This window comes from Ochotona princeps, chromosome 12, assembly GCF_030435755.1.
Source record: "Ochotona princeps isolate mOchPri1 chromosome 12, mOchPri1.hap1, whole genome shotgun sequence".
Taxonomy (NCBI): domain Eukaryota; kingdom Metazoa; phylum Chordata; class Mammalia; order Lagomorpha; family Ochotonidae; genus Ochotona; species Ochotona princeps.
Genome location: NC_080843.1, coordinates 13,232,600 through 13,259,801, shown reverse-complemented (window position 1 = coordinate 13,259,801; position 27,202 = coordinate 13,232,600). Strand labels below are relative to the sequence as shown.

The 27,202-nt window shown below is 45.2% G+C and overlaps 1 protein-coding gene across 2 annotated transcripts; it reads left to right on the top strand.

Moving 5' to 3' along the window:
• Positions 1-94: 94 nt before the first annotated feature.
• On the top strand, positions 95-26,895 carry GPR180 (G protein-coupled receptor 180). Of its 2 annotated transcripts, none has more exons than XM_004577402.3 (9): positions 95-328; positions 3,866-4,024; positions 10,193-10,393; positions 16,663-16,843; positions 16,989-17,038; positions 19,904-20,061; positions 23,436-23,627; positions 25,335-25,412; positions 26,636-26,895. In XM_004577402.3, exons 1-9 carry the CDS (start codon positions 184-186, stop codon positions 26,792-26,794), a joined length of 1,323 nt encoding a protein of 440 aa, XP_004577459.2. In that variant the 5' UTR covers positions 95-183; the 3' UTR covers positions 26,795-26,895. The 2 variants fall into 2 exon arrangements, with proteins under 2 accessions (XP_004577459.2, XP_058526650.1); XM_058670667.1 differs by having other exon boundaries at positions 191-328; positions 3,891-4,024.
• The last annotated feature ends 307 nt before the right edge of the window (positions 26,896-27,202 follow it).

Sequence of the window (27,202 nt, the reverse complement as noted above, 5' to 3'; positions counted from 1 at the left end):
CATCCGCACATCCCGCCCACCACGGCCTCTGATTGGCGATGATCCTCAGCGCTTGGACGAGGCGCTCGTTTCATTGGATCTCCGCCTCTCAGGGCGGGGTCGGCCGCGCTGGCTCCGCCCCCTCTCCGCTGCCGACGTGGGGCGGGCGGCCGCGGGCGGTCAGGGGCCGCGGTGGGCGCGGGGATGGGGCCGCTGCGGCTGCTGGCAGTGGCCCTCACGTGCTGCTGCTGGCCGCGGGGCAGCCAGAGTAAGACCCTCCGGGGCAGCTTCAGCAGCGCCGCGGCCCGAGACGCTCAGGGCCAGAGCATCGGCCACTTCCAGTTCCACGGTAGGTCGGGGGGCGGGGAGAGGGAGGAAGGCGTGCGGGCCGCTCCTCCCCGCCTCCCGGGGGACGCCCGGCCCCGGCGGCGGCGCCACGCTGGGCTGGGCTGGGCTGGCCGGGCGACGGGTGCAGCCTCACCTCTGACCCGCTGCCCGCGCTGGCCAAGCCCACTCCCGCCGCCGGCCGGGCCCCGGGCTGCCCCTGTCGCGCTTAGGCTGTGTTCCTGCACCTGCACCCAGTTTCCTCAGTCCTTCCCGAGCAAACGACTGCCTCTCTCCAGACTCTCCATCGCTGGCCCAGCCACATGGCCTACACTCACTCACTGTAGGCAAGGTCCTCCCCATCCAAGCTGCGGGGCTTAGATTCCTGAGGGTTTCCCCCCCTCTCCGACCAGTTTGGTAGAGACAACAGCAGAGAAGTTCTAGAAAGCAAGTGACACACCAGTCTAGTCATCATGCCTCCCAGAACGCTTTGGTTACTTAGACACTCGCGGGGTTGGTTGATTCTGCACCATGAGGCCCAAGCATTCAGGCGACGCACATGCGTGTCCCAGGGCATGGGTTTTCCCTGGCCCTTAAGGAAATCAGAGCGCACCCTACCTGAGGGCCTCCTTCGAAAATCGATAATGACATCTTCAGTGAACAAATTAGGAGTTTGCTTTCGTTTCTGCCTCATTAATACGTCTTCTACACATCTAAAGGTTTTTCTTGGCACCAATACTCCAAATGACCCTTTTCCTTGAGGAAGTTAGGATCTCTGGTTTATCATCTTTTAACAGTGAAAGATGCAGCTATGACGATCAGAATACTGGCCTGAAAAGGCGTTTCAGGAGATGACAGAGAGGGAGTGACTGTGGTGTGGGGAGGAAGTCTAATGATTACAAATTGCAGAATTGATGGTATAAATAAAGGAAGGGAAGCCGTGGTTTTTTTTATCTGAAATTGTTAAAATAGGAAAATAATACAACTCAGTTTTCCAAAATCCCACGTGGAATGTGCCTTGGGTGAAAGAAGACAGTTTTATTCTTAATTCTTGGTACTGTTTTGATTTCCTCAGTCGGCTGTTAGCATCCTTGGAGTGTTGACAGGGACAGCAATCTGACTCATAAACAGCGTGATGGTTCTAGAATGTCAGGGTTGTGCAGGATTATTCCTCACCGTCAGCAGAGCAACTTGGAGGCCCCTGGCCAATTCTTGGTTACCTGGTAAACATGCCAAGATATTCCCAGAAGTTTATGCATGATGCCAATGTCGTGGCACAGCAGGTGAACCTACTGCTTGCAATGTTGACATCTTCTATGGGCATACTGGTTCAAGCCTCAGGCCCTTTGCCTCTGACCCAGTGTCCAGGCCATGGTGCTGGGAAGGCAGTGTCACATGACCTGAGTACTTGGGCTCCTACCCCACGGGGGGGGGGGGGGGGGGCGGACCAGGACGGACCTCCCCCCTCAGGCATGCCTGTTGTGGCCATTTGGCGGGTGGACCAGAGAATGGATGGCATACTCCCTCACTGCCCCCAACCACTCTGTCACCACTGTTCAAATAAATAAATATTCAAAAGCCTTTTTTTTTTTTTTTAAGATTTTATTGTTATTGGAAAGCCGGATATACAGAGAGGAGGAGAGACAGAGAGGAAGATCTTCCATCCTATGTTTCACTCCCCAAGTGAGCTACAACGGGCCGGTACGTGCCGATCCGAAGCCGGGAACCTGGAACCTCTTCAGGGTCTCCCACACGGGTGCAGGGTCCCAAAGCTTTGGGCTATCCTCGACTGCTTTTTCCCAGGCCACAAGCAGGGAGCTGGATGGGAAGTGGAGCTGCCGGGATTAGAACCGGCGCCCATATGGGATCCCGGGGCTTTCAAGGCGAGGACTTTAGCTGCTAGGCCACGCCGCCGGGCCCCAAAAGCCTTTTTTATGGAAACTACAAGTAAGTTTATTTTGGTGTCGATTTTTTTAAGCCATGAGAGAGGAGAAGCAGACTCGATTCAGACTTCACGAGAGACACCGGGGATGTGTTAACATGTGTATTCTTCCTCTTACGTATAAAATTGTACTCATCTTTATACATTATACATATAGATTTATATAGCTAATGACTACCGACTTGCAGTGAATTCCAGTTCAGGAAAGCAGTGCTGAAACTGTACTAACATGGTTAATTCTGGATATGATTTAAAATTTAAAATGTTAATACAATTTAAAATGTTAATGGATGTTAGAAATCACTTTGAAGGCTGTAGCTAATTGTAATTATTTTAGGCAGGCTTTGTTACACATTTTAAAATGTATTTAAAATCTTTAGTAATTTTAACAAAGAAAGCAGAAGACAGAAAAATAGAAACAGAATCACCTCTCCTGGAGACAAGCGCCCCTTGGCATTTCTGGTCTGGGCCTTACATGCCGCTGCCTGTCCGCAGGCCCTTTCTGCTTCACACTAAAGAACCACACTGTTCCAAAAGTCCTTCTGGAGAAGTCTCTAATGTCAAGTTTTGTTGCAAGTGTAAAGTGTTTATCCCCAAGACATTCACCTAAGCTTTTTTGCTATTACCTATACTTGCTTTTTACATGAAAACTATAATAATGTCAATATATAATAAAATAATCTTTGGTATATGTTTACAAATTATCTCTGACAATTGAGAAGGCTTGAGCAGGTATGAAATGAGACAGAAGTTCTATTACAGTGACCATCTAGCTGTTGCTGTGTAAAGAAATGTTATCCAGTACCAGCTAAATTGCAGGGAAACAGAGCAATATTGGCTAATCTCATTTGAATGTGATGGCCATTCCAGATGGATTTACTTAGTTGAATTTTAAGAGAAATTATGCATTAAATCTTTATTTGCAAGGCTAGGAGACAGTGACAGAGGGATACTGGTCTACTTCCTAAATCTCCATATTAGCCAGTGCCAGGCCAGGCTTAAGTTAGGAACCCAAAATTCAGCCTGAGTCTCCCATATGCATGAAAGGGCCTCCAATAATTAAGCCATCATCTTCCAGGAAACTCACTAGCAGGAAACCTGATCAGAAGTGGAGCAGCTGGGGCCTGCACAGTGGTATAGCAAGCGGATCCACCTGCAGCGCTGGCATCCCAGAGCACGCATTCGCGTCTCAGCTCCAGTTCTGATCCAGTTTTCTACTTATGGACTGGGAAAGCAGTGGAGGATGCCTCAGGTCAATGGGCCTCTGCACCCACATGGGATAGCCAGAAGAAACTCCTGGTTCCTAGCTTCGGAATGGCTCAGCTCCAGCCATTGCTGCCACCTGGGGAGTGAACCAGTGGATGAAAGACTTCTGCTCTCTAAAAATCTGCTTCTCAAATATAAATAAAATCTTAGAAAAAGTGAAAAGAAGTAGAGAAGCTGGGTGTCCTCCAGTTTGGGATGCGGGTATCCCTGGCAGAATCTTAACCACCATGCCAATGTCCACCCAAAAGCCTGTGCTGTTGAAATGCCCGTGTTGGTAAGTGGGGTGTTGAAGGGTCTTGGATCTCAGTTCCCTACATGACCAAGCTAGCTGATGATTTCTGTTTCACTGTCAAGGTGACCATGCTCTTCTGTGTGTCAGAATCAACAACATAGCAGTAGCGATGGGAAAAGAAGCTAAACTCCACCTATTCCAAGCCCCAGAGTGGCTGAAGCTGCAGGAAAACAGTCAGGATTACAGCTGCCATGAAAAACTAGCCAAAGCCCAGCTGACAGGTGAGTATAGCCCTTCTTTGACCATTAAAATAAATATTTTGTCTTTTTAATGTTGGAGTATAGCATAGTCCCTATGCATTCTGACTTGTTTCATGACAGCACGTATTACAAATTGTCTGTGGATTCTATGCTGAATTTTGAGGAAGCTGTTTCCTTATGTAAAAGGTAGACTAACTTTTCTCCCCTTTATTATCCAAAGTTTTAGAAACAGACTTCCAAATAATTTATGCAGGAATCCTTCCCTTCATTCCCACTGGTGTACTCTGCATTGTTCATGCCAGTGCCCAGCCACATTCTGGCCCCGTAGTGGCCTGCAGTGGCTGTGGCATGTGTTCCAGCAGTGAGCTGAACACTGAACGTATACGTCAGCTCTGTTGTCTAACGTCACTAAGTGATGCTGTTTCATATTGTGCTGTGGAGACAGAAGAGCAGTGAGTTGGCGACAAAATGCTGTGTCAACATCACATCATTTGCCTACTTTTATCCGTGAATCCTTGGTCGCATTGTAGAAACACAATCCCATGAATTAGGATTTTAAGTATTCAGAGTGAGTGGGCAGAGCATGGACCACTTTTACTCCTTGGAAATTAATTGGTTTATTGGACACCCTTAGCATTTTGGAGCATGCGTGACATGGTATGAGAAATCGTGTTTTTTCTGTTTCTCCCATTATTCAGGGACTCCTGTAGGTAATGGAAGACTCTACTTTAGCAAAACACTCCCATTTCTAGACATCCAGTCTTAATCTCAATAGCTACCTGCTTCCTTCATATGACAGCCAGAAGAGGAATGAAATTAGAGGGCACGAATGTGTGCCACCATCCCTGGTGGGAACCTTTCATCAGGATTTGTGAAGTGGCATCCACAGCGTGCTGAATGACATTAGAGACAGTTACCTGAAGTTACTTACTCCAGCTCTGAATTTCGGAACTCGGAGAAATTTGTCCAGCTGCCCATTTCCCAGTTACCCTTGCGTTTCCACACGGACTTGCTCACCATTTGTATAAACGTATAAAAGCTCATGCCCTTTGCTTCCCACGTCTAATGATATTCAAAAACAACTCACAGCCTTTTACATTGAAACCTAGTTCTCTTCCATTGTTCCCTGTTTCAGGAACTGGCATATCTATCACTCAGCTGACAAACAGGAAACCAAGGAACCTCTGCCACTCACAATCCTTAAGGCTAATTGAGGTCACAGCATTGAATCCCATCAGTGAGAATAAACGTGGAGTTGCAATTGTGATGAGCACAGTGAGGACTAAATAGATGATGCTGTTGAATGAGGATTTAGGGTACTCTCGCTCTTAGTCACTAATTATTTTAGGATGAATAACCAGAGTTGAATGCTTGAGGGGTTTATTGGTTGGTAGGTTGCTTGCTTTCCGTTTGGAACCTCAAAGATGTTTTCTTTCTAACATATGAACTTGCCAAGCAGGTTAGGGCTTTGAGCTGTAGGAATATTGTTTTGTCTTCTTGTAACACATGGTCAGTGCTTTACCAGGTACTGTGTGTACTTGGAAAAGCATCATTTTTGTTTCAGTCATATTCTGATATTCCCTGAACTTGTGTGTAGGGAGACAGTACAGTGCAGTCGGAAGAGCACTAGACTGAGAGTCAGCACTAGGGACTGGTCCCAGGATTGTGTTGTCCTTGAACTTGTCGTCTTTCCTGAGCAATGGGTGAGTTTGCCTGAGCATCCTGAGGTCCTGCTGTGTGCAACATAATTCCCTCGGGTCGACTGAGTGTAACTTAATCAAACCTCGGGCCATAATTGGCGTTAGGTTTTCCCCTGTCTTTTCTGTTCTCTTGAGTGCTGGGATATTCTTTGGAATTATGGGGCAGAAGAGATCAGGAAACAAGAGTTTTAGAGGAATAGAAACTGTTTATGTTTTGGGACTTGAAGCCAAATAATAAATACGAATGTTTGTATAAACACACAGAGAGTTTTCTGCATATTTTCATTGATTCTTTCCTAATCTCAAGAACAGCTATTGTCTCTTTTATACATCCTGGTCTTGTTTATATTATGCTGCTATCTAGGAGCTTAAGTGTTTTGAAATAAACATGGAATATTCCTGAATTCATGATGCTGTGCTCTGCACATATTTTGATGTCCTTGTAAGAAGTGTACTTCCTGACTGTTAACGAGCCTGTGAGCCTTCGACCTGTTTGGTAAACTCGTTAACCATGCCCTGTCCTGGGTGTAGCCTCCCTGCCGCTGGGCTCTCTACAAAGGCCAGGGGACGGCAGAAATCCCTGCTGTCAGGGGCTGCTTGACTCCCAAATTAATTGTTTTGAAAATTTATTCTTCAGTCTTGCTTTATTTCTGATATCATGAAACATCAAGGTTTTTAAAAAGCCTAAAAACTGTAGATTTTTTAAGTAAGCAAATAGAGCATTTAAAAGCACTGAAAATAATGTCTAGGCTTCTTTCTAAGAAATACCTAACAAGAAAAATTCACAGATTTGCTAAGATTATGGAAACTAAATATGTATAGGAAACATTTTGATATTGTCATTTTGCATTCTAGGACTTCTTTTGTAGACTTGGAATGTTAGAGAAATCATTTAAGAGGGAGAGCATTTTATTATTTTATGTAAATTGGTTAGCCATATTGTTTCCTTTTATAACGGGATTGGGCAATTAGCCATTCGACATCATTTGCTGTTTCAAGTTCTGCCCCTCTTTGAGGCTGGAGCACGCGCAGAGTGGCTGTGCTGGGCTATGCAGTCTTATCTCAAAAGCAGTGAACGCACAGTTAAGAGACTTGTTCAAAGAGACCACAAAACAAAGAACGAAGCCTACTGTCACCTCCTGGACCACACCTCTGTTTATCCCTGATGTAAATCCACAGAATTTAAGGTGCCACATGAGAAAATGAGTTGATAATAATATAATGGTGATGTTATATTATTTTATTTAACAGAAAATGGTGGCAACTGGACAACACAGCCAAGTCGTTGGGTGATGATGTCCAGATTTTGTCACTGAGCATTGCCCCCTTTTTAAACTTTTTTATTTACTATTATTATTGGAAAATGAGAAGAGGAGAGAAAGAGAGGAAGATCTTCCGTCCACTGATTCATTCCCCAAGCGGCCACAATGGCCAGAGCTATGTCATTCTGAAGCCAGGAGCCCAGAGCCTCTTCCTGGTCTCCCACGCGGGTACAGGGTCCCAAAGCTTTGGGCTGTCCTCGACTGCTTTCCCGGGCCACAAGCAGGGAGCTGGATGGGAAGTGGGGCCACTGGGATATGAACCAATGCCCACATAGTATCCTGGCATGTGCAAGAAGATAACTTTACCTGCTAGGCTACTGCACTGGGCCCCATAACTGCTCGTTTAAACAGATTTATTTCTGAACCAATTGGTGATCATATATTAAATTTTCAACTTAAGACCTTTAAATAGTTAACAGAAACTAGAATCTTTGCTACACTTTCTCAGAAACTGTATAGGAGACAGCACAGCTTCCTTCCAAGTCTGCTAGCTATCATGAAAGTAAAGCTGTTCCCACGTTGTCTGCGAATGCCCCGGCAGGCGCAGGATCTCTATGTATTGAGAACACTTAGTGGTTCAGCCACATTGTTTTAAAGAGGAATTCACATTTACTTAGCAAGCACTGCGTGGCTGATGCCTTGCAAGGCTGCTTGTGTAGCTTAGTCCATGCATTAGCTCTCTGCTGCATTACCTTCAGTTTAAAAATGAAGAAAATGAACCTTGCCCAAAACCATAGCAGGTAAGTCCTGAAGCTTAGATTCAGTTCAAACTCTGAAGCCAACATTCTGTGAATCTTTCTTCTGCTTACTCCACACTGCCTTGTGTATTAATCAAACCTAGCATAATAACTTGTATTCCTGTAATTTCTCAATTTTTACTACTGTTGGTACCTTCTACTTAAAAAAGACGGACCAGGGCCCAATGCAGTAGCCTAGTGGCTAGTCCTCACCTTGCATGCACCAGGATCCTATATGGGTGCCGGTTCTAATCCCAGTTGCCCCACTTCCCATCCAGCTCCCTGCTTGTAGCCTGGGAAAGCAGTTGTGGATGACCCAAAGCCCTAGAACCCTGCAACCATGTGGGAGACCTGGAAGAGACTCTGGGCTCCTGGCTTAGGGTCAGTGCAGTACCGGCCATTGCGGCTGCTTGGGGAGTGAATCAGCGGATGGAAGATCTTTCTGTCTCTCCTTCTCTCTGCATATCTGACTTTCCAACAATAATTTAAAAAAATGACCAATTAGAAAAAGATTTTGGAAGGTCATCTCAAAGTATTTGTCATCCATAGATTTTAGCTAAGATTTTCAAAGCCAAGTGATCTGTTGTAAATTTATTGCAATTTTCAAAAAATGTTATTGCAGGCCTGGCATAGTGTCTCAATGACTAAATCCTCACCTTGAAAGCACCAGGATCCAGTCTGAACACTGGTTCGTGTCCCAGCTGCTCCACTTCCCATCCAGCACCCTGCTTGTGGCCTGGGAAAGCAGTGGAGGATGGCCCAAAGCCTTGGGACCCTGCACCCATGTGGGAGACCTAGAAAAAGCTCCTGGCTCCCGGCTCTAGATTGGCTCAGCTCCAGCCATTATGGCTACTTGGGGATGGACCAGTGGATGAAAGATCTTTCCATCTTTCCTTTTCTTCCTAAATCTGATATGTCTGCCTTTCTAATAAAAATAAATAAATCTTTTAAAAAGTTACTCAGTTGTTGTACAGCATCGTGAATGTGGTTAATGACACAGACTGTGCGCTGAAAAGTGAGGAAGTCATAACTTTTGCGTACATTTTAAAAACTGTGAAAAAATCTGAGGTTGCTAATCTCATTGGAAACTCAAAATATTTAAAATTAAAGTTCAAAATTTTAGCAAAACAATTTACAGTGATTCTTTAAAGAATTATTTACTTTTTGAAAGATAGAGTTGGGATGGGAGGAGAGAGATAAAGATCCTCCATCCACTGATTTACTCACCAATGGTTACAGTAGTTGGGGGCTGGGACAGGCTGAAGCCAGCAGCCAGGAGCTTCTGGGTCTCCCAAAGAGTTGAAGTCCAGGACCATCAGCTGCTTTCCCAGGAGCATTAGCAGGGAGCTGGATCAGAAGTGGAGCAGCCGGGACTCAGTCCTCTGCCTATGTGAGACACCTGGGCTGCAGGTGGCAGCTTAATACACTAAGCTGCAATACCATCCCCTTACAGTGGTTCATAGTATTTTGATAGTAATTGCTTTGGTTGAGATGTAGCGTTTTTCTAAAGATTTATATGTTTATTTGAAAGATAGCATATGAGAGTGAAATAGAGTGAGAGTGCTTCCATTTGCTAGTTCACTCCTTAAATGCTTGCAACAGCAAGGGCTGGGCCAGGTCGGCACAGAAGCTAGGAACTCCATCCGGCTCTCCTCCTTGGGCCGTCGTCTGCCTGCCCACCAAGATGGTAGGCCGGAAGCTGGACCAGAAGTGGAGTAGCTGGGACTGTCATCTGCTCTCCAGTGTGGGATGCAGAATGCCCAGGCAACAGCTCAATTCACTGCGCCACGACGCGCACTTCTACAGTGGACATATTTTTCTAATTTTTAATTTTATTTACTTATATGAAGTGAGTAATTTTCTTATTTATTTATTTATTTATTTATTTTTTAAAGATTTATTTTATTTTTATTACAAAGTCAGATATACAGAGAGGAGGAGAGATAGAGAGGAAGTGGAGCTGCCGGGATTAGAACCGGGGCCCATATGGGATCCCGACACGTTCAAGGTGAGGACCTTAGCCACTAGGCCACACCGCCACGCCCTGTGAATAATTTTCATGCTATAGATTTGGGAGCATAGAGACACCTCCTACCCCTTCCTCTTTCCCTCTTTTATTCCTCTAATTTTTATGCTGGCATATTGTTTTCATTTACTTTGCAATCACAGGTTCGATACTGTTTTAGGTAAAGATATCAACACGTGTTGAATGTCAAAAAAAACAGAAACAAAACAGACTGTTACCCCTCAGGAGAGTAGATGAAGGCCTTGACCAGTGACCGGATCCGGGGTGCTAATGTCACTCAGAAGGATAGGATTTCTGAAGTAGTAAGCACCGATAAAGGAGACCACCCTCAGATTAGTTCTTACTCTCAGTGAATATATTGGAGAATTTTGCTTTGAAAGATGCCGTTTTCTTTCTCTTTAAAGTGACCATGAACCAGACAGAACATAATATGACAGTGTCCCAGAGTCCGTCTCCACAAACGTGGCACGTGCTTTACGCAGACAAATACACGTGCCGAGCTGCCGAGGAGGCTCCTCCGGAGGAAGACGTCCCATTTGAGATGGTCTTACTAAACCCAGATGCTGAAGGGAATCCGTTGGATCATTTTAGCGCTGAAGAGTCTGGTAAGAATGCTTAAATATGTCCTAAGCTCAGAAAAAGATTTGTGTACAAATATCTTCATGTTATCTTTTCAGAATTCTTAATTGAAAGTAACCAATGTATCTAACCAAAGGACAGAAATATTCACAAAAGTAGGTTCCTTATTCTGCATGGTAGAATTATATAGTCTGTCATTTCCTTTATGTATTTTTTTCACTTTTTTTAAAGGATTGATTTATTTTACTTGAAAAAACACAGGTACAGAGAGAAAGGTCTTCCATTCACTGGTTCACTCCCTAAATGGTTGCAATGGCCAGAGCTGGGCCAGTCTGAAGCTAGGAGCTAGGAGGTTCTTGCAGGTCTCCCACGTGGGTGTAGGGTCCCGAGGCCGTGCACCATCTGCTGCTGCTCTCCCAGGCCGTAAGTGGAGAGTTGGCTGGGAAGTGGAGCAATGGGACATGTACTGGCACCCGTATGGGAATGCCAGTATAGGTAGGCAGAGGATTAGCTCATCACACCACCACGCTGGCCCCATTCTAGTCATTTTTGTTTTTTCCGTTACTTTGCATTAGTTATTTTGTAAAGAAGAAAAGGTTCATAAATTGAACAACCAAGATTGGTAAATCATTGAATGATCATGTGGGACAGGCACCTGGCCTGCTTGTCCTAACTGGCCCTCGCTGGCTCGTGCAGGTACACGCAGGAACTGCCTGCATTGGAGCTCGCCGTTAGGAGTGCTCACAGTCTGAGATGTCTTCTGGAGGCAGGCTGACTTCCAGCAACTATTTCATCAAGATTTTAGATTACCTATCCTACTGAAGTGAGATTCCTAGACCCAACAGAAACAAATGGTTTCTTGTAGCACGAGGAACATGCTACAAAGCATAACAAATTTGCTAAGTTACCATGTTGGGGGAAGGATCTAGACCATGTATCAGGAAAAAAAATAGGTGGAAAGGGGTTTACCTTTTCATGAGTTCATTATTCACTTGAACAAGAAAAATTCCATTCTGGCTTTAGGTGGGGTGGACGGGGGCTACGCAGGAGGGTGCCACTTCAGTCTGAACCAGGTGTCTGCTTTGAAGTGTCAAGTTGGCACACAGAAAAGCAACTCAAAGAGCATGTGCTGTAGATAATAGGTCACAAATAATTTGGTTTATACAGGGATAAGCATTTGAAAAAAATCCTTTGACTTCAAAACATTTATACATACTGTTGTCCACAGTAGGAGATGCAGCCCAGGAGAGGAGTTCCCCAAGTTCCCCTACCAGACCTGCTCCCAACCCTAGGTCTCACGCGTGCCAGCGGGTGTCACAGCCCCACTTGGCATGCTTTGCCCTCGGTTCCTGCCTTTGCACGTGCTAGTCGGGGCTGCAGCATGTCCCTCCCAGCCTCCTCTTAGCCCTGGCTCCTATGAGTATCATGTGGGTTCTGTGGTCCAGCCTAGCCCAGTCTGCCTCCACCCCCAGCTCCTGTGGAAGCCAGTGGGTGCTGAGTCCCACAGAGGCAGGCCCACAAATCCCCTACAGAATTTGCCCCCCAATCATCCAGTTCCCTGGCATTCCAGTGGGTGCTGTGGCCCACCCCCTGCCACACACTCACAGGCAAATGCTGTGGCCTCACCCAGCCAGGCCTGCCCCCAAACTCCAGCTTTCATGTGCCCTGGCAGGCAGCAAGTAATACCACTTAACCCAGTCCAGATCTCTCATGTGGATGGGTACGCTAACCTAACCCACACATGCCATCCGGCTTCTCCCCTCAAAGCCACCCTGCCTCCTTTACCTACCTGTGAGTGCAGTGGCCTGGTCTGTGGAAGCCCCCAGAAGTCGTTTCTCCCCTTGGGGACTTGGGGAGGAGGTAAATGAAATCTCAGGGCCTGTGGAAATGTATCATAAAATGATAATAATAATAATAAAACAAGTGAAGGAAAAGGGTCAGAAGTAAGCATCCTCCAGTTCTGTTAATGTGGCTAGCTTGATGGGATCCTAAAGAACCCATCGTTGTGTTGGTTAAGAATGCTGAAAAGCTTTTTGAGAGATTCTGCCTACATCCGTGATTCTCAACTCATCACTGTGCAGGTATCCAGAGTTTACAAAGAAAAAACTAGCTGTCCACACCCGGAGGCCCAATGGGTTTGGGCTGGCGTGGAAGCCAGGTGTTGGCAGTCAGAGCTCTGACGTTCCTTCTGATGTGCAGGACACAACAGCAATCAAGTCCATGGTCCAGATGGGTTGGGGAACGTGGTGGTTTTAGAGGCCCAAGAGGTATTCTTCCTGCCCTGGAGCTTTGGGTATGGAATTCGTTTCCAGGGAATAATCTCCAATTAGTTCACTTTAGAAATTTTTGCTAGTTTGTCTAATTATCTGCTCTGAACAGGGAAAATTGGTTTGTTCCGCTTCTTACTGAGAACTGAGTGTGAGCATAGATTGAAGAGGTTTGAATTAGAGCAACGAGCTACAAATCGCAACAGTGTTACTTATTCTGGTTAAATTTTATAATTTGTTTTCTTTCAAACCAGTTATGTGTTTTATATCTACCAGACTTTGGCTAATCTATTTTAGAGTTGGTCTGAAACAAAAAAGAGAATAACAACAATGAAAAAAAAAAAACTAAGGCACATTTATGTTACTTGAGAGAGTGTTGAATAGAATTATGCTTTAAGGTAGGATGAAATGAAACTGCTTTCTAAAAGGTTGAAACTCCTTAGTAACTGTGTTTGTGGTTTTAGAGGCCAAAAGGAGTAACCAGAATTGTGTGAGCTCTGTTTCCTAAAGGCATTCAGACCACTTTACCCTGGAATCAGTACAGGCTTCGCCGCATCTGCCACCTCACTGTTTTTAAGATCCCCATAAATACATTCATTCTTCTCTGTTGTCTCTGCTTCCTACATGTCTCAAAAGATAACGAGGTGGATTTCCCACGTAGCTTAGATGACATGTTGCTGGTTAACAGGATTAATGCTTTTGGCTTAAAGTCACAGAAAGCCCAAATGGCAATTGCATAGACAATAAGACACTTATTTGCAGCCGGTGTTGTGGGGATCTTCCAGGGCAGTTTTCTCGGCGTCTCTCCAGCCTGCTGTCCTCTGGCTGTTAGCTTTGTCTCTAGGCTAGTTCCCTTCAGTTCACAACTAGCTGTCATAGTCATGGATATCAGATCTCAAAGACTCCAAAACTTGGTATCTTTTAAGAGTAAGAAAATGTGTTGCAGAAGCTCTCTGAGAAATTTGACTGGTCAGAACTGGGTGCTGTACACTTGTATGGTGTTGTAAGAGATGTAAGTTAAAGTGACGTAGAGAAGACAAGGGTGGACCAATTCTCCACAAGTCACTGGGAAGGACACTGAAGTTTGAATGATGGACAAGATCTGGTTATATCATGAAACACTGGGCCCCGAAATAAGAAGGATTGTGAACAGACAGATGTGTCCCTGGAGCTGCCCACGTGGCCCAGGCACTCCTCTCCCCCTCCTCCCTTCTCTCCATCGTTTCACTAGGGCTGAACTTGCTGACCCTGACCCATAAACCTTCTTCCTACTAATATTCCCTGTGAGCCTGCCTTGAAGTCTGCCTAGTTTTCCATCTTCAGCACCTGTTGCATGTGCATTAGTGTTTTCCTTTAGTGCCTATGACTTGTTTTTCACTGATTAAATCATGTTTAATCTTTACGATTTATACAGAAAACAATGGGCTGAAGTTATAGAACAATAAACCAATCATTACGCTTAGACCTGGGCTTTTGAAAAACTTGCATTCAATTTTAACAACTCATCTATAATTTGGAGTAAGACTTAGTGTCCACCTGTTTTAAAAGTAGACTTTAATCCCCAAATGAACAAAACATAGACTGCTTTCTTCTTAATGAAGGCTTGTGGCAGGCAAAAGTAAAATTGATAGCCAGAGAGAAAAACCCAGGAGCCTTTTTTTTTTTTTACCTTTTTAGTGGTCCTTGATTTAGAGAACACTAAATATAGAATCAGTATTTCACCTTCTAACGTTCTTGTGGGCAGGGTCAAGATAAGAATCTTCATGTAAAATTTGGTGAACACAAGGTAGGACAGATGTCCTCGTTCTGTTCCTTTCAGCATGCCTTCTCAATGTAATGATCTCCTGTGTTGGTCACAGTGTCTGCAGGGCTTTTGGAGTAGCCTCGAGTAAATCTGAAACACTCGTTGTTGGGATCTATGTTGTTTTCCAGAGTTTTTCCCTTCCTGTTATTCTGATTTTTTTTTTGTAGTAAATAGACCAAGGGTTTTCCTTCTGTGATAATAAATATTCTATAAGCTGCTATAAATAAGACATTAGCTAGAATGCCATGCTGAATCCTTTAAAAAATATTTATTTGTTTTATTGGGAGGCAGATCTTCCATTTGCTGAGTCACTCCTCAAGTAGCTACAACAGCTAGAGCTGAGCTAAACCGAAGTCTCTCTGGTTCTCCTGTGTGGGTGCAGGGTCCCAAGGCTTTGGGCCGTCCTTGACTGCTTTCCCAGGCTGCAAGCAGGGAGCTGGATGGGAAGTGGAGCAGCCGGGAAACTAACTGGTGCCCAAATGGGATGCCAGCACTTGAAAGTGGAGGATCAGCCTGTTGACCTATGTGCAGCCCATGGTGAATTCGTCAACATTAAGAAGGAATGAAAAAATTTTACTCGAAACACAAAATAACCAAGGGAATGGCACTGACCCACAGCTTTTGTGTCCGTGTTTTCTATCCTGTTCCAGTGCTGTAATGACCTCAGGGTTATGGTCCCACTATTTTTAAAGCTGGCATACTTTTCTATGTAAGCAGTTTAAACAGAAACTTTACTCCTTGTGTTGCTTGGTCTCTGCTTTCCTGGGATCTGAAATGCCTTCTCCCCGTGCAGGCCCCATTGCTCTGTGTAGAGCAAGAGAGACACCCAGTGGCAGCAGCGCTTCCTGCTGCTTTCCCTCGCCGTCACACCAAAGCTGGGATGGAGCAGCTACCTTCCCCACAGCTTATATCTTCCACATGGCTTTACCAAGGCTACTTTTCACATGTTGAAATAGTCCTGTCCCTGCTCGCCAACCAGAGCCATCTACAGGTGGGAGACTGTCTCGAGGTGCAATCAGGGAAATATGAACCATTAAACTCAAAGCTAGTTTGTCATAAAAGTTTTCTGAAACTTCTGGAAAATGAGGACCCAGGCAAAAGGTTCCAAGTAAAGCAGCAAATATGTTTAGCAAGCGCTGACCTGAGGACTATACTGAACAGTTACTAATGGGAACTGGGGGCCTCTAAAATGTCAGGCACCATTTTTCCCATCAGGTCTGCTCATCCTTGCTTTGTTCATATCTTTGCCACTCCCTTTGCTCAGTTGTAGTTGTGTTCAGGCAAGAACTTGGATTCCCAAGGCCTGCTCTGACTCCTGACCTGCTCCAGAGCCAGCTCCTGCAGCTTGCTTCTGTGGTCTTGCTCCTTCGTGTGGTGTGTGGGTTCAGTTCCGACTGTGGTTAGCATAACCCATACCCCTTGAGCAACAGCTGCTGCTGACCACCCAGCTGTCTGGTTAGGGGTGACAGTTTCAGCCAGCTGTGCTGTCATGTGCTGACTGTCACGTCACTTCCGCGGGCTTTCCTCTGTGATGGGGCAAGCACTGCACAAGGAACGCAAACATTTTGAAACTTTGACCCCATGGCAATTGAAGGTAAAGGGACACCCCAGAGCAGGAGTGGTCCCCAGGAGCCATCTCCGTCGTGCTGAGGTTTAGCAAGACGCAGGTGCTGGACTCCACCTGTGGTTCCTCAGTCAGTAGGTGCAATGGGGAGGACCAGGAATCTGCATTCACGGCCAGTTGGCAAGTGATGCCGTGGTCCCGGGTGCACTTGGAGTCACATTGCCGGAGAGTGTTGGCTTGGCTCCTTAGGGAATCCACTGTGGCTCTGCAATGTGTGTCTGACATCTTTGTTCTTATTTACTATTTTCAAAAAACTGATTTAACGTTGAGTCCTTGGGCTTCTCCTCCCCACCCTCCACCAGACACAATTAATTTTAACTGGTTTGGTGTAATCTGCCTGCTTTAGTTAAAATTTTAGTTCCAAAGGGAAATGTGTTTAAGGCTTAATATTCTTTGCTTTTCTTTTGCAAATGGGAATTCCGTGACTTTGAGGTGAAAAGCAGGGTCTAGGAGTGTGTTGACAGGAGGTTGGAACGCAGCCCTGCACCACCGCTGCTGTGCCGTGCCGTGCTGTGCTGTGCTGTGCTGTGCTGTGCCGTGCTGTGCCGTGCTGTGCCGTGCTGTGCCGTGCTGATGTGGAGCCCTCTCTGCTCTTGACAGGACTGCACGAGTTCTTCTTCCTGCTCGTCCTGGTGTACTTCGTGATCACTTGCATTTCTGCCCAGTCCTTGTGGCAGGCTCTCAAGAAAGGAGGCCCCATGCACACGGTCCTGAAGGTCCTGACGACGGCGCTGCTCCTACAGGCTGGCTCGGCCTTCGCTAACTACATTCATTTCTCCAGGTAACTCGAAGCCCCTCCAACTGTGTTCAGCGTTGCATCTAATTAATCCTAATTAGTCCACCAAAACTGTGCTTGCTTTGACTATGAACGGTGTTTTTCCCTGCATGTGTAATTTACACAAATACTCTCCTGTTCCATTTCTCAGTTACTCCAGAGACGGCCTGGGGGTGCCTTGGATGGGAAGCCTGGCCGAATGTGAGTATCCCTCTCAGCATTTTGCAAGCATCGCCTTACTCTATGCTTCTTGCTTGTTTCCTTTTTTTTAATTACCTTTTTGTTGTGAGTTTTCTGGGCAAGGCTGCTTAGAGTTTGGCTTAGATCAAAATAGGATTAGTTCTCATCTGTCCTGTTTCTTTTTGTTAATAGGTAATGTGTACAGCTTTTTTTTTTTGGAACATATTCATCTACATTTTCATATTCCATCGCCCAATAAAATGCAGCTCCGCTTATCCTGTCTTTCAGATAAAAATCTGGGCCCACGGAGCAGGTGGTTGGCGTAGCAGCCAAGGCACTTGGGTCTCCTGCTAGACTGCCTGGCTTGGAGTCCTGGCTCCACCGTCAGCTCTGGCGCCCCCTGGCATACAGCAGGTGATGGCTCACCCAGGAGGGGACCTGGGCTGTGTGTCTTGCTCTCAGCTTCAGCCTGGTCCTGTCGAGTGTCGCAGGCATTTACGGAGCTAAGTGGCTGATGGATGCACGTGCTCTCTCTCTGTCTCTCAAAAACCAAAGATTAGTAGTTGACGAAAGTGTCAGTGATGAAGTGGAGGGGCAGACTCACATGTAAAGTTTTTGGACTGAAAGCTGGAATTTTTCCCTGCTTTTTTTCCACTTCCTGCTACGCTAAAGCTGTCTCTCTGTTTCTGCCCCAAAGCTTTTGTGTGCACCTATAACTGAGCCAGCCTCCCATCTTTTCTTTTGATAAGAGCAACTCTTGTGAAGTAATGTTAAATTATGCATGATTGGAAAAAAAATCATTAAAGCATCCAATAATCATGACCTTTCCAAGAGAACTTCAGGGACGCAGCAAGTTGTATAAAACTATTTCAGACTTGCGCTGCAAGGCAGATTCTGAATGTGACACCATCTGGGCTTCATTGCTCTTCGCATTTGGATAGTTCTGTGTTCATGTCCTTGCTCCCTAGTGTCTTGGGGTCCTGTGGCGTCCGCTGTCCCGGGGCTGCTCGCCAGGGGGCGCACTGCCTGCAGCGCCACGCTCTTTTGATGTCCCTGGTGAAGAGGAAGCACACAGTTCACCCCCTTGGCATGGACAAAGGAGCTTTTCCTCTCTGACCTGGTTTCTAGAACCCCACCTCTCCCCCCCGCCCCCCCGCTCGATTCCTTGTGAATGTCTTCTAGAACACTAGAGCATCAGGGCTGAACAGAGCCCTGCAAGTGGCTTAATTTTAGATGAGGAAATTTAGGTCCAAAGAGGCAGGGCATACCAACCCATCAGATAGCCAAGCTATTACTCTCATCAAAGACTACAGTCTTTTTGTGAATATCTGCTGCATACAGAAATGTTGTTTTAGACCATTTGGCATTTTCATTGAACCATAAAAAACTTTCCAATAATGCAATAGATAAGTGTTACTGATTCTTCGTAGTTCCAAAATAAAAGGTTTTGTTAAATGATTATAATGCAAGACCCAGGCCTGGCGCGATAGCCCAGTGGCTAAAGTTCTTGCCTTGAACACACCAGCACCTCATATGGGCACCAGTTCTAATCCCAGCAGCCCTACTTCCCATGCAGTTCCCTGCTTGTTGCCTGGGAAAGCAGTCAAGGATGACGCAAAGCCTTGGGACCCTGCATCCACATGGGAGACCCAGAAGAGGCTCTGGACTCCTGGCTTCAGATCGGTGCAGCTCCAGCCGTTGCAGCTGCTTGGGGAGTGAATCAATGGAAGATATTCCTGTCTGTCTCTCCTCCACTCTTTATATCTAACTTTCCAATTTAAAAAAATATTCTTCAAAAAGGCAAGACCCATTTAGATTTTCAATCAAAATGTATCTGAGAGGGTATATCATTAGATTGTTTTATTTTACAACTTTTAAGTAAAAAATGCAGGTCATTTTCTGTTCTAAGAATATCCTTATATAAAGGAAGCACCAAAGCTCTGAGTGGCACTTTGAAGAAAATTTTGTTTTGTTAACTTGTGACTGCAATTTTATTTCAAAATCCACATCAAAATATATAAATGATTTTTTAAAAGTGATAGCATTTTAAATACGCCAGCCAATGTTATGGCACTTGAAGCGTTTAAGGTGTTCTGGTAGGGTTTGCCCGTGGACAGATGGCTGGGCTGCCCCTTGCCTTCAAGCAGCAGGCTACCCCTGCAGTGTGAGCGCTGGCCGCCTGGTGGCACATCACACTAATGCTTGCAGCTCCTCGCTTGTCTTGGGGACTCTGACGTCAGAGCCGTACATCATTGGCTGTTACAGGGGCTGTGCTGTCAGGTTGCTTCTGTGTAGTGATTGTGGAAATCCCTCCTCAGTAACAACCCAGGAAAGACAGCAAGAGTGTCCTTCAAATTATGGAAGTGATATTTAAAATCTGTTTATTTCATTAAGCAGTAAATTCTAGGAAAGAAGCAAAGATGTTTAAAGGTAGACCTAAAAAGATATGATAAGTGAGCATATATGTATATCGTAAAATGGAATTTCTAAGTACTTTAATTCACACAAGTTTTAGGTCAAAATTTTAATTCTTTAAAATTGTTCATGAAAATGTAAATATGTTGTCTTAAAAATGAAAGAAAGATGAGAGAAAGTGGGAGGGAAGGAGAGAGGAAAGGCGTATCATTACATTGTGAGAATTAGATCTGTGAACTATTTTGAGTGTTAAAAACTAATTAATATTTTAAAAATTAAGATGGGGTAAAAATAAACAAAATTGACACCTGAAAATTTCTCATTGAATTCTTCTGATTTTCCTTAAAGAAGCTCATCTTTTGGGGGACCAAAAAAAAAAAAAGGATGGTATTGTCATTGTGGCAGTGCAACAAGTGCCGGATCATCTGTAGGCCAACATTCTGATTGATTGTGATCTTGATTTGCCTGTAGTTTTTGACATCGCTTCCCAGATCCAGATGCTGTACCTGCTTCTGAGTCTCTGCATGGGCTGGACCATCGTGAGGATGAAGAAGGCCCAGAGCAGGCCGCTGCAGTGGGACTCCACCCCCGCGTCCACTGGCACTGCTGTGGTCATCGTCCTGACACAGGTGCGTGTTGGTAACCCGGGGTTCCTGCGTGGTAAGAGTCAGAAATGCACACTGCAGCATAACAGAGACCCCGAGGAACCTAGGTTATTTAGAAAGATGAATCTAAAGGGTAACAGAGCACACTGCTTGTTGAATCTTCTCTGTGCTAATATACGAGCACCATAGAATGTAATCGGAATTGATCTGAGTTTGAGCTCACTAGCCGTGTTTTGTTTCATTTGCGAGAGAGATCTTCCGTCTGCTGGTCCAATGGTCCACTCCCTAGGTGGTCACAACAGTTGGGACTGGGCCTGGACATGACTGAAGCCAGGAGTTGGGAACTCAGTCTGGGTCTCCCACTTGAGTGACAGGGACCCAAACACATCTCCTGCTTCCTCCAGGGTGTGCATAAATGGAAGCGTAGAATCCAAATAGGAGCCAGGACCTCAGTCCACACACCACAACCTGGGAAGCAGGTCACAAGTAATACCATGACCGCTGTACCGAGCACACACTGCCTGCCAGCTTTTCAACGTAGAGTTAGGTTTGAAGTACATGTTAGGTTTAAAGCATTTGCTTGCCTGTTTTCTTCTTTTTTAAAATATTTATTTATTTTTATTGGAAAGTCAGATATACAGAGAGGAGGAAAGACAGAGAGGAAGATCTTCCGTCTGATGATTAGCCCCCCAAGTAGCCGCAACAGCCAGAGCTGAGTCAATCTGAAGCCAGGAGCCCGGAGCTTCTTCAGGGTCTCCCACACAGGTGCAGGATCCCAAGGCTTTGGTCCATCTTTGACTGCTTTTCTAGGCCACAGGCAGGGAGCTAGATGGGAGGCAGGGCCACCAGGATTAGAACCAGCGTCCATATGGGATCCCGGCATGTGCAAGGTGAGGACTTTAGCCACTAGGCTACCCCCCCCAGGCCTTGCTTACCTATTTTCTAGCATGTGGTAGTGAACACTGAATGAATGAATTAGTGAATTTGAGATTCAGCCGTTGGGAATGATCTTCAGGATTGTCTAGACATACCAGAATTTGAGTCATTGTGTGAGATGAATTAAAAGACAAATTATGGAAGAAGAAAGAATGGGATCTGGCTTCCTTGTGAAACAAGAAAGAAAACTTCGACCACAAAAATTTATACAGCTTTTAACTAGCATTTGCTGTCATTGAAAATGCACCTGGACTCTGAAAGAAATCGTAATCTAAGTTTTAGTGCCTGAAGTCAAATGAAGAATTGGTTAATGAGGAGTGGGACAAGCACTTTGTTCATGTTCGCATACTCCTGATGTTTGTTTAGTTCTGCAGGTGCTCAATGAAGTCAGAGTATTTGCACTTACAGTATTGATTTGAGAAAGCAGTCCTATCACAGGTAATGATATTGAGAAAGAAGAAAGTGCCAGAAAAGGGCTGAAGAAAACCATTGAGATTAGAAGTGCTAACAAGGGCAAGATCTCACTTAATGGTTTTGATTGAGGATTCAAGGAGTGCAGTGTGACTATCACTTGAAATTCTCATTTCTTAATTCACAACTATTTTAAAAATTCAACTGCCATCCTCATTCATTAGAATTTTAATTCATTATCACAGATTAATACAAACTGAGATTGCGATACCACAGAACTTGTGCACTTTTAGAGGAATATATTAAACTATAGTTCAGAAAAGGTGTCTGAGAAAAACTAGCAAAGAGCACATGAATATGTAATGTATATTAGCATATGCGTAGGAAAACAGAAAAGTTCTAATGTGTAACAGTGTGACTCCTGGGCCTTGGGAGTTCTATATTCCTGCCTCTTTGTTGTAAAAATACAGGGTAAGGAGTCAGGTGGGCGGAAGTTGGTGGGAACAGGAATAGCATTTTCGATAGTGTGCAGCACATATGGAGCTCGGAAGAAAGCGTTGCCTGTGCAGGATGACGGAGTTCACCTGTCAGTGCTAGGAGGAGTGCAGTCTGGGTGGCAGGTGTGACCCTGCAGGGAGGACGAAGCTCTCAGGAAGCACCGGAAGTTGAAGAATTGGCGAACATTGACTTCTGATCTGAAGTCTTTGGATGTCACTGTAATGCCTCAGTTGTGAGCGTGGAATTGACAACAGAAGTCCAAAGGATACACCCATTTTTTTTTTTTACGTGTTTGATGGTAAACACGTCATGGTAATTTGGTAAGAATGAAAAGAACATGGACATTGATTTCTGCTATGTAGCATTAAACAGAACAGCTTACTGAGAACTTGATGAGCTTTTTATCCAGACAAAACAAAATAGAAAAGATAAACAAGGATGAGTAACAATGTCCTGAACCATTAAGGTGAATATTTATTTATTTTCTATTTAAAAAAAAAAAGATTTTATTGGGCCTGGTGCAATGGCTCAATTAGCTAATCCTCCACCTGTAAGCACTGGGATCCCATGTGGTTGTCAGTTTGTGTCCCGACTGCTCCTCTTCCCTTCCAGACCTGGGAAAGCAGTTGAAGATGGCCCAAAGCCTTGGGAACCTGCTCTTCTGTGGGGTATCTGGAAGAAGCTCCTGGCTCCTGGCTTTGGATCAGCTCAGCTCCGCCTGTCGTAGCCACTTGGGGAATGAACCAGCAGATGGAAGATACAGAGAGGTCTTCCATCTGCTGATTCACTTCCCAAATGACTGCAGTGGCCAGGGCCGGAACTAGCCTAAGCCAGAGCCAGGAGCCTGGAACTCCATCCCGGTCTGCCCAGGCACTCGGGTCACCTGCTGCTTTCCCAGGCACATAAACGTGGAGCCAGATGGGAAGTGCAGCAGCTAGGACTTGAACTTGGCCCACATGGGATGACGACATCTCAGGCATTGATCCAAAGTGCTGCATCACAGCACCAGCTCATTGAAAGGAATATTTCAAACACTAACTCCTTACCTAGGGAAGTTACCATGAGTGAGCTCTGAAGGCAGCAGTTGTGACCTGTTAACTGCTGGCTTACAAAGGGAAGCTGGGGTCTTTGCAAGTTGCCCTGAGATGGTAGGCCTGAATGAGGAGCAGTTTGGTTTCTAATCATGGTGTAGAAGTGAAAAGGATTTTGAAGAAGTATTAGTGGTTTTCTTAACCTTTTCAATTTATCTTTATCCTTGCAGGTGTCTTAGTTGAATCGTTATAGCAGCAGCATTTTTAAAAAAATCTTTACAGTGTGGGTCTCACTTGATAAAATTCCCTGTTCTCCAGCTTAGGGTATCAGAGCATGGAGAAGACTGCTCCTGCACTTGTTAATTGGTGTTCAGAGTCGGCTAAGTCTTAGAGCGTCTTAGGAATCTGTGTGTTGTGTTGAAGAGCACATTCGCAAAAGGCTGTATTTTAAAGGTACTCTCACAAGCAGACCTGGATCTTGTGCGCTGACTGTGGTGTTTTTGTTTTTTGCTTTTTTTGCAGAGTGTGTTACTACTTTGGGAGCAGTTTGAAGGTACCGGTCATCACAGCTCCCACTCGCACCACAACTTAGCCGGGATCCTTCTGCTCATTTTGAAAGTTTGCCTGGCCTTGTCGTTAGGCTGTGGCCTCTATCAGATCATCACGGTGGAGAGGAGCACACTGAAAAGGGAGTTCTACATTACATTTGCCAAAGTACGCCTTGTGGGGGCTGGCTGCTGAGAGCCGCTGCACGCTGCTCTCCCTGGGTAGTTAATAAGCAACCTAGCTAACCTTCCGTACACTTCTCCCGTGAGCCAGGCACTGCTCTGTCTCAGCCCTTTGTGTGTTCACATCTACTCCGCACGTGATGTGGGCCTTGTTGTTGGAGGCTTTGGCAGGTCAGTTTTGCCTAGGTCATCGTGTCTTCAGCAATTTGGAGTTTATGGGTTCCTCCCCCCACCCCGTGGCCTCAGAATTCTTAAGAAAAATTGCCCTGGAGAGGAGTGCGGGCTGCAGTGTCTGCAGTTGTATTGCTGTGACAGGTGGACCATTCAGCGGTGCCAATGTGTGTGTGTGTGTGTGTGTGTGTGCGCGCGTGCGCGCGTGCCACCCCCCCATCCTCACCTCCCACCCCTGACCCCGCTCCGTCCCAGGGGAGCAGGTTTGCCTCCCCCAGAGCCTGTCCTCATGCTGCCCCTTCGCCTGGGCAGCTGAGAGCAGGGCTCAGATGGCCCACCCTGGGCAGCAGGGGCCTGAGGGCCACATTCCTCCTGTGCCTTGCTGAGCCCTGCAAAGCTGCTGCTGCAGCCCTTGGAAGCAGTCCAGGGTCCAACCAGATGAGCAGGTGCCATTTTGCTTTTGAATTTTTGACAGGGACAGGAGTGCTTATCATTTGATAACTTTGTGCCTTTGAGCTGGTTTTCTTCTTGTTTTATGTTGAAAACAAGACCTAACTTTTTTTTTTAATTTGAGGCTTTAAAATAAGAAGGTGTTTTTAGATGTTTTATCTTTCTGAATAGGGTCAAGCATCCTAAAGTAGTTGAAGAGTAGCTTTGTCCATCTGCTCGGTTTTCTCCCCTGCTGGGAGCCTATAAAGGATGTTTAATGTATATTCCTGTGTAGATTTCCTTCTGTGTTCATACCAGTGGAAACATAGTTAGCCTGTTTTTCGATGTCCCCCAACACCCCCGCCTAAATCTTTCCTATAGCAAACATCTCAGTAGATACTGTCAGATTCTTTATTGAAACAAAATTCTGGAAAAGAAAGTATGCTACCATGCCATGGTTCGACAAGGGTGTATTTGGCAAGTATGGTGTGCTGGTGCCCCTGCTAGCCTGCTCAGCCCCACTCCGCTTGCTGCCCCTCCAGCAGGTAGCCCTTCTAGCCTGCTCAGCTCCACTCCCCTTGCTGCCCCTCCAGCAGGTAGCCCTGCTAGCCTGCTCAGCTCCACTCTGCTTGCTGCCCCTCCAGCAGGTAGCCCTGCTAGCCTGCTCAGCTCCACTCCGCTTGCTGCTCCTCCAGCAGGTAGCCCTGCTAGCCTATGATTTTGTGTTTTCTTGCAGCAGCTCTTTGTGTGTCTGTATGCAAATATACTTGTGCATTTCTTTCTTCTTACAGTCATAGTGTTTGCATCTTGCCCCTCTTAATTATCAATTTCTTACTTTCCTTAATCCGTATGCCTTGTAGTTTACCAAGATACGTGTACAAATAGAAGTTTGTAAATACTCAACCCTCATTTGATCAGAAAGAACATATTAATGTTTCAGCAACAAGAAATTTATTTTTCCATTTTTGGTAAGCTCTACTCTGATGATTAATTGAGATCATTTTACTAGTATGCTTAGTAATGTTTTCCTCTGCTGCATTCTAGAAATAAAGGCACAGCTATACTCACTTGGTTTCTTACTCATTTGTTTCAGGGCTGTATCTTGTGGTTTTTATGTCATCCAAGTTTTGCATGCATTTCTGTCATTTTTAATGACTACCAAAGAGATAAGGTAAGTAATATATATGTGATCTAAAAGTTTTTATGAAAATACAGTTTTTCTTGGCAAAATATTAAAGTAGGGGGCTTATCTGAAAGCTTAGAGTTTTTTTTTAAGATTTATTTATTTATTATTAGAAAGTCAGATTTACAGAGCAAAGGAAAGAGAAAGATTTTTCATCTGCTGGTTTACTCCCCAAGTTGCACAAAGGCCAGAGCGGAGCCAATCCAAAGCCAGGAGCCAGGAGCCTCCTCTGGGTCTCCCATGTGGGTGCAGGGTCCCAAGGCTCTGGGCTGTCCTCAGCTGCTTTCCCAGGCCACAAGCAGGGAACTGGAAGGGAAGTGGAGCAGCTGATATACGAACTGGCACCCATGTGGGATCCCAGCACATACAAGGTGAGGACATTAGGCACTAGGCTACTGTGCCAAGCCCAGCTTATCAGATTTTTGAAGCAAAGTCTTAAGCTGGGGACTATATAAAGTGGAAGTTTAAATGATTAAAAAAATTGTTTAAATTTTGTCTATAAACTAAATGATTGAAGTGATTTTGTTCTTATTTTAGCCTGTTTCAGAACACTGCTTTATCAAGCAAATTACAGAATTTATAACATGCTTTTGCTAAGAAAAAGTAATTAAAAATTATTTTTTGCCACATGATCAGCAGGTTTAGAAAGACCAGTTGAGGTGTTTTTGCAGAGCAAGTATGAGGCTCAAGTCTGCCACGCTGTGGGTCTGGACCTCCCCCTGCTCAGGGGACCAGCTCCATCCCTGGGAGGGGAGCTCTGCAGGAGCCTAGTGTGAGCAGTGCACACGGCGTGATGGGGCCCAAGCGCTTTACGAAGGGCAAGTGGCAGACTGTCCACACAAACAGAACCCACTCGAGGGCTTCTGGAAGAGCGTGCAGAGTACTCCTAGTTTTGGGCAGGGGTATGCTGTCCTCGTTCCCGAGACTGAACTAGCCAGGATCCTCATTTGTGTTATCACTGAGACTGTAATGCATGCTTGCATTTCTCTTGGGCGTCTACATAAACTGTTAGAGGAATGTGAGCCACGAGCAGTGGCAGTTTTAACCGTTTTAATCAGTTCTCCTACTTTGGTTTCTTTAATAATCTGAACCCTGGCAAATGGAAGGGTGGAGTCCTGGCTCTATGTAAAAATACATAGGCTCATGAGAAATTGACTATGATCCCTCTGTTTCTGTGTGCAGTTAAAGCATCCCCTGTCTTCTCTTTTCAGGTTATCACCATAGGTGTTATCCTTTGCCAGGCTGTTGCCATGGTAATTCTCTACAGACTCTTTCTCTCGCACAGTCTGTACTGGGAAGTTTCCTCACTCTCCTCAGTCACACTACCACTGACCATAGCATCTGGACACAAAAGCCGCCCTCACTTCTGATACTTGATTTCTGCAGAAAAGCAAAATGAATTGCTTCCGGCAGTGCAATAAGGACCCAGATACAGCGACTTTGTTTTTCATACATTTGGTGTGGAAACTTGCTCAGCAGAGGCAGAACATGTTATTTATGTGACTGCATTGAAGCAGTCCCCAAACTGAGAAACGGTAATAGCTGAGATGTTTTGTAATATCTGTAAACAATAAACTGGTAGGAAATACTGTTGCTTTAAGGTGATTGAAACAATTTCTGTGTGGAAATAAATAGGAGAAAGGATTATAGGACAGTATGGTAAGTTGCCACTTAGAATGCTTCTTCTTATATCTATAGGAAACTCAGGTGTGATAGTCTTGTAAAAGTAATCAGTTAAATGATTACTTGCATAAACATATCTAAGCTGACCCAGTTAT

Bases quoted from the DNA above. Each gene is read 5' to 3' on its own strand.
- GPR180 (XM_004577402.3), top strand. From the start codon at position 184: ATGGGGCCGCTGCGGCTGCTGGCAGTGGCCCTCACGTGCTGCTGCTGG. The intron at 16,844-16,988 runs GTAACTCGAAGC...TCCATTTCTCAG, and splicing joins AACTACATTCATTTCTCCAG to TTACTCCAGAGACGGCCTGG. The intron at 17,039-19,903 runs GTGAGTATCCCT...ATTTGCCTGTAG, and splicing joins GATGGGAAGCCTGGCCGAAT to TTTTTGACATCGCTTCCCAG.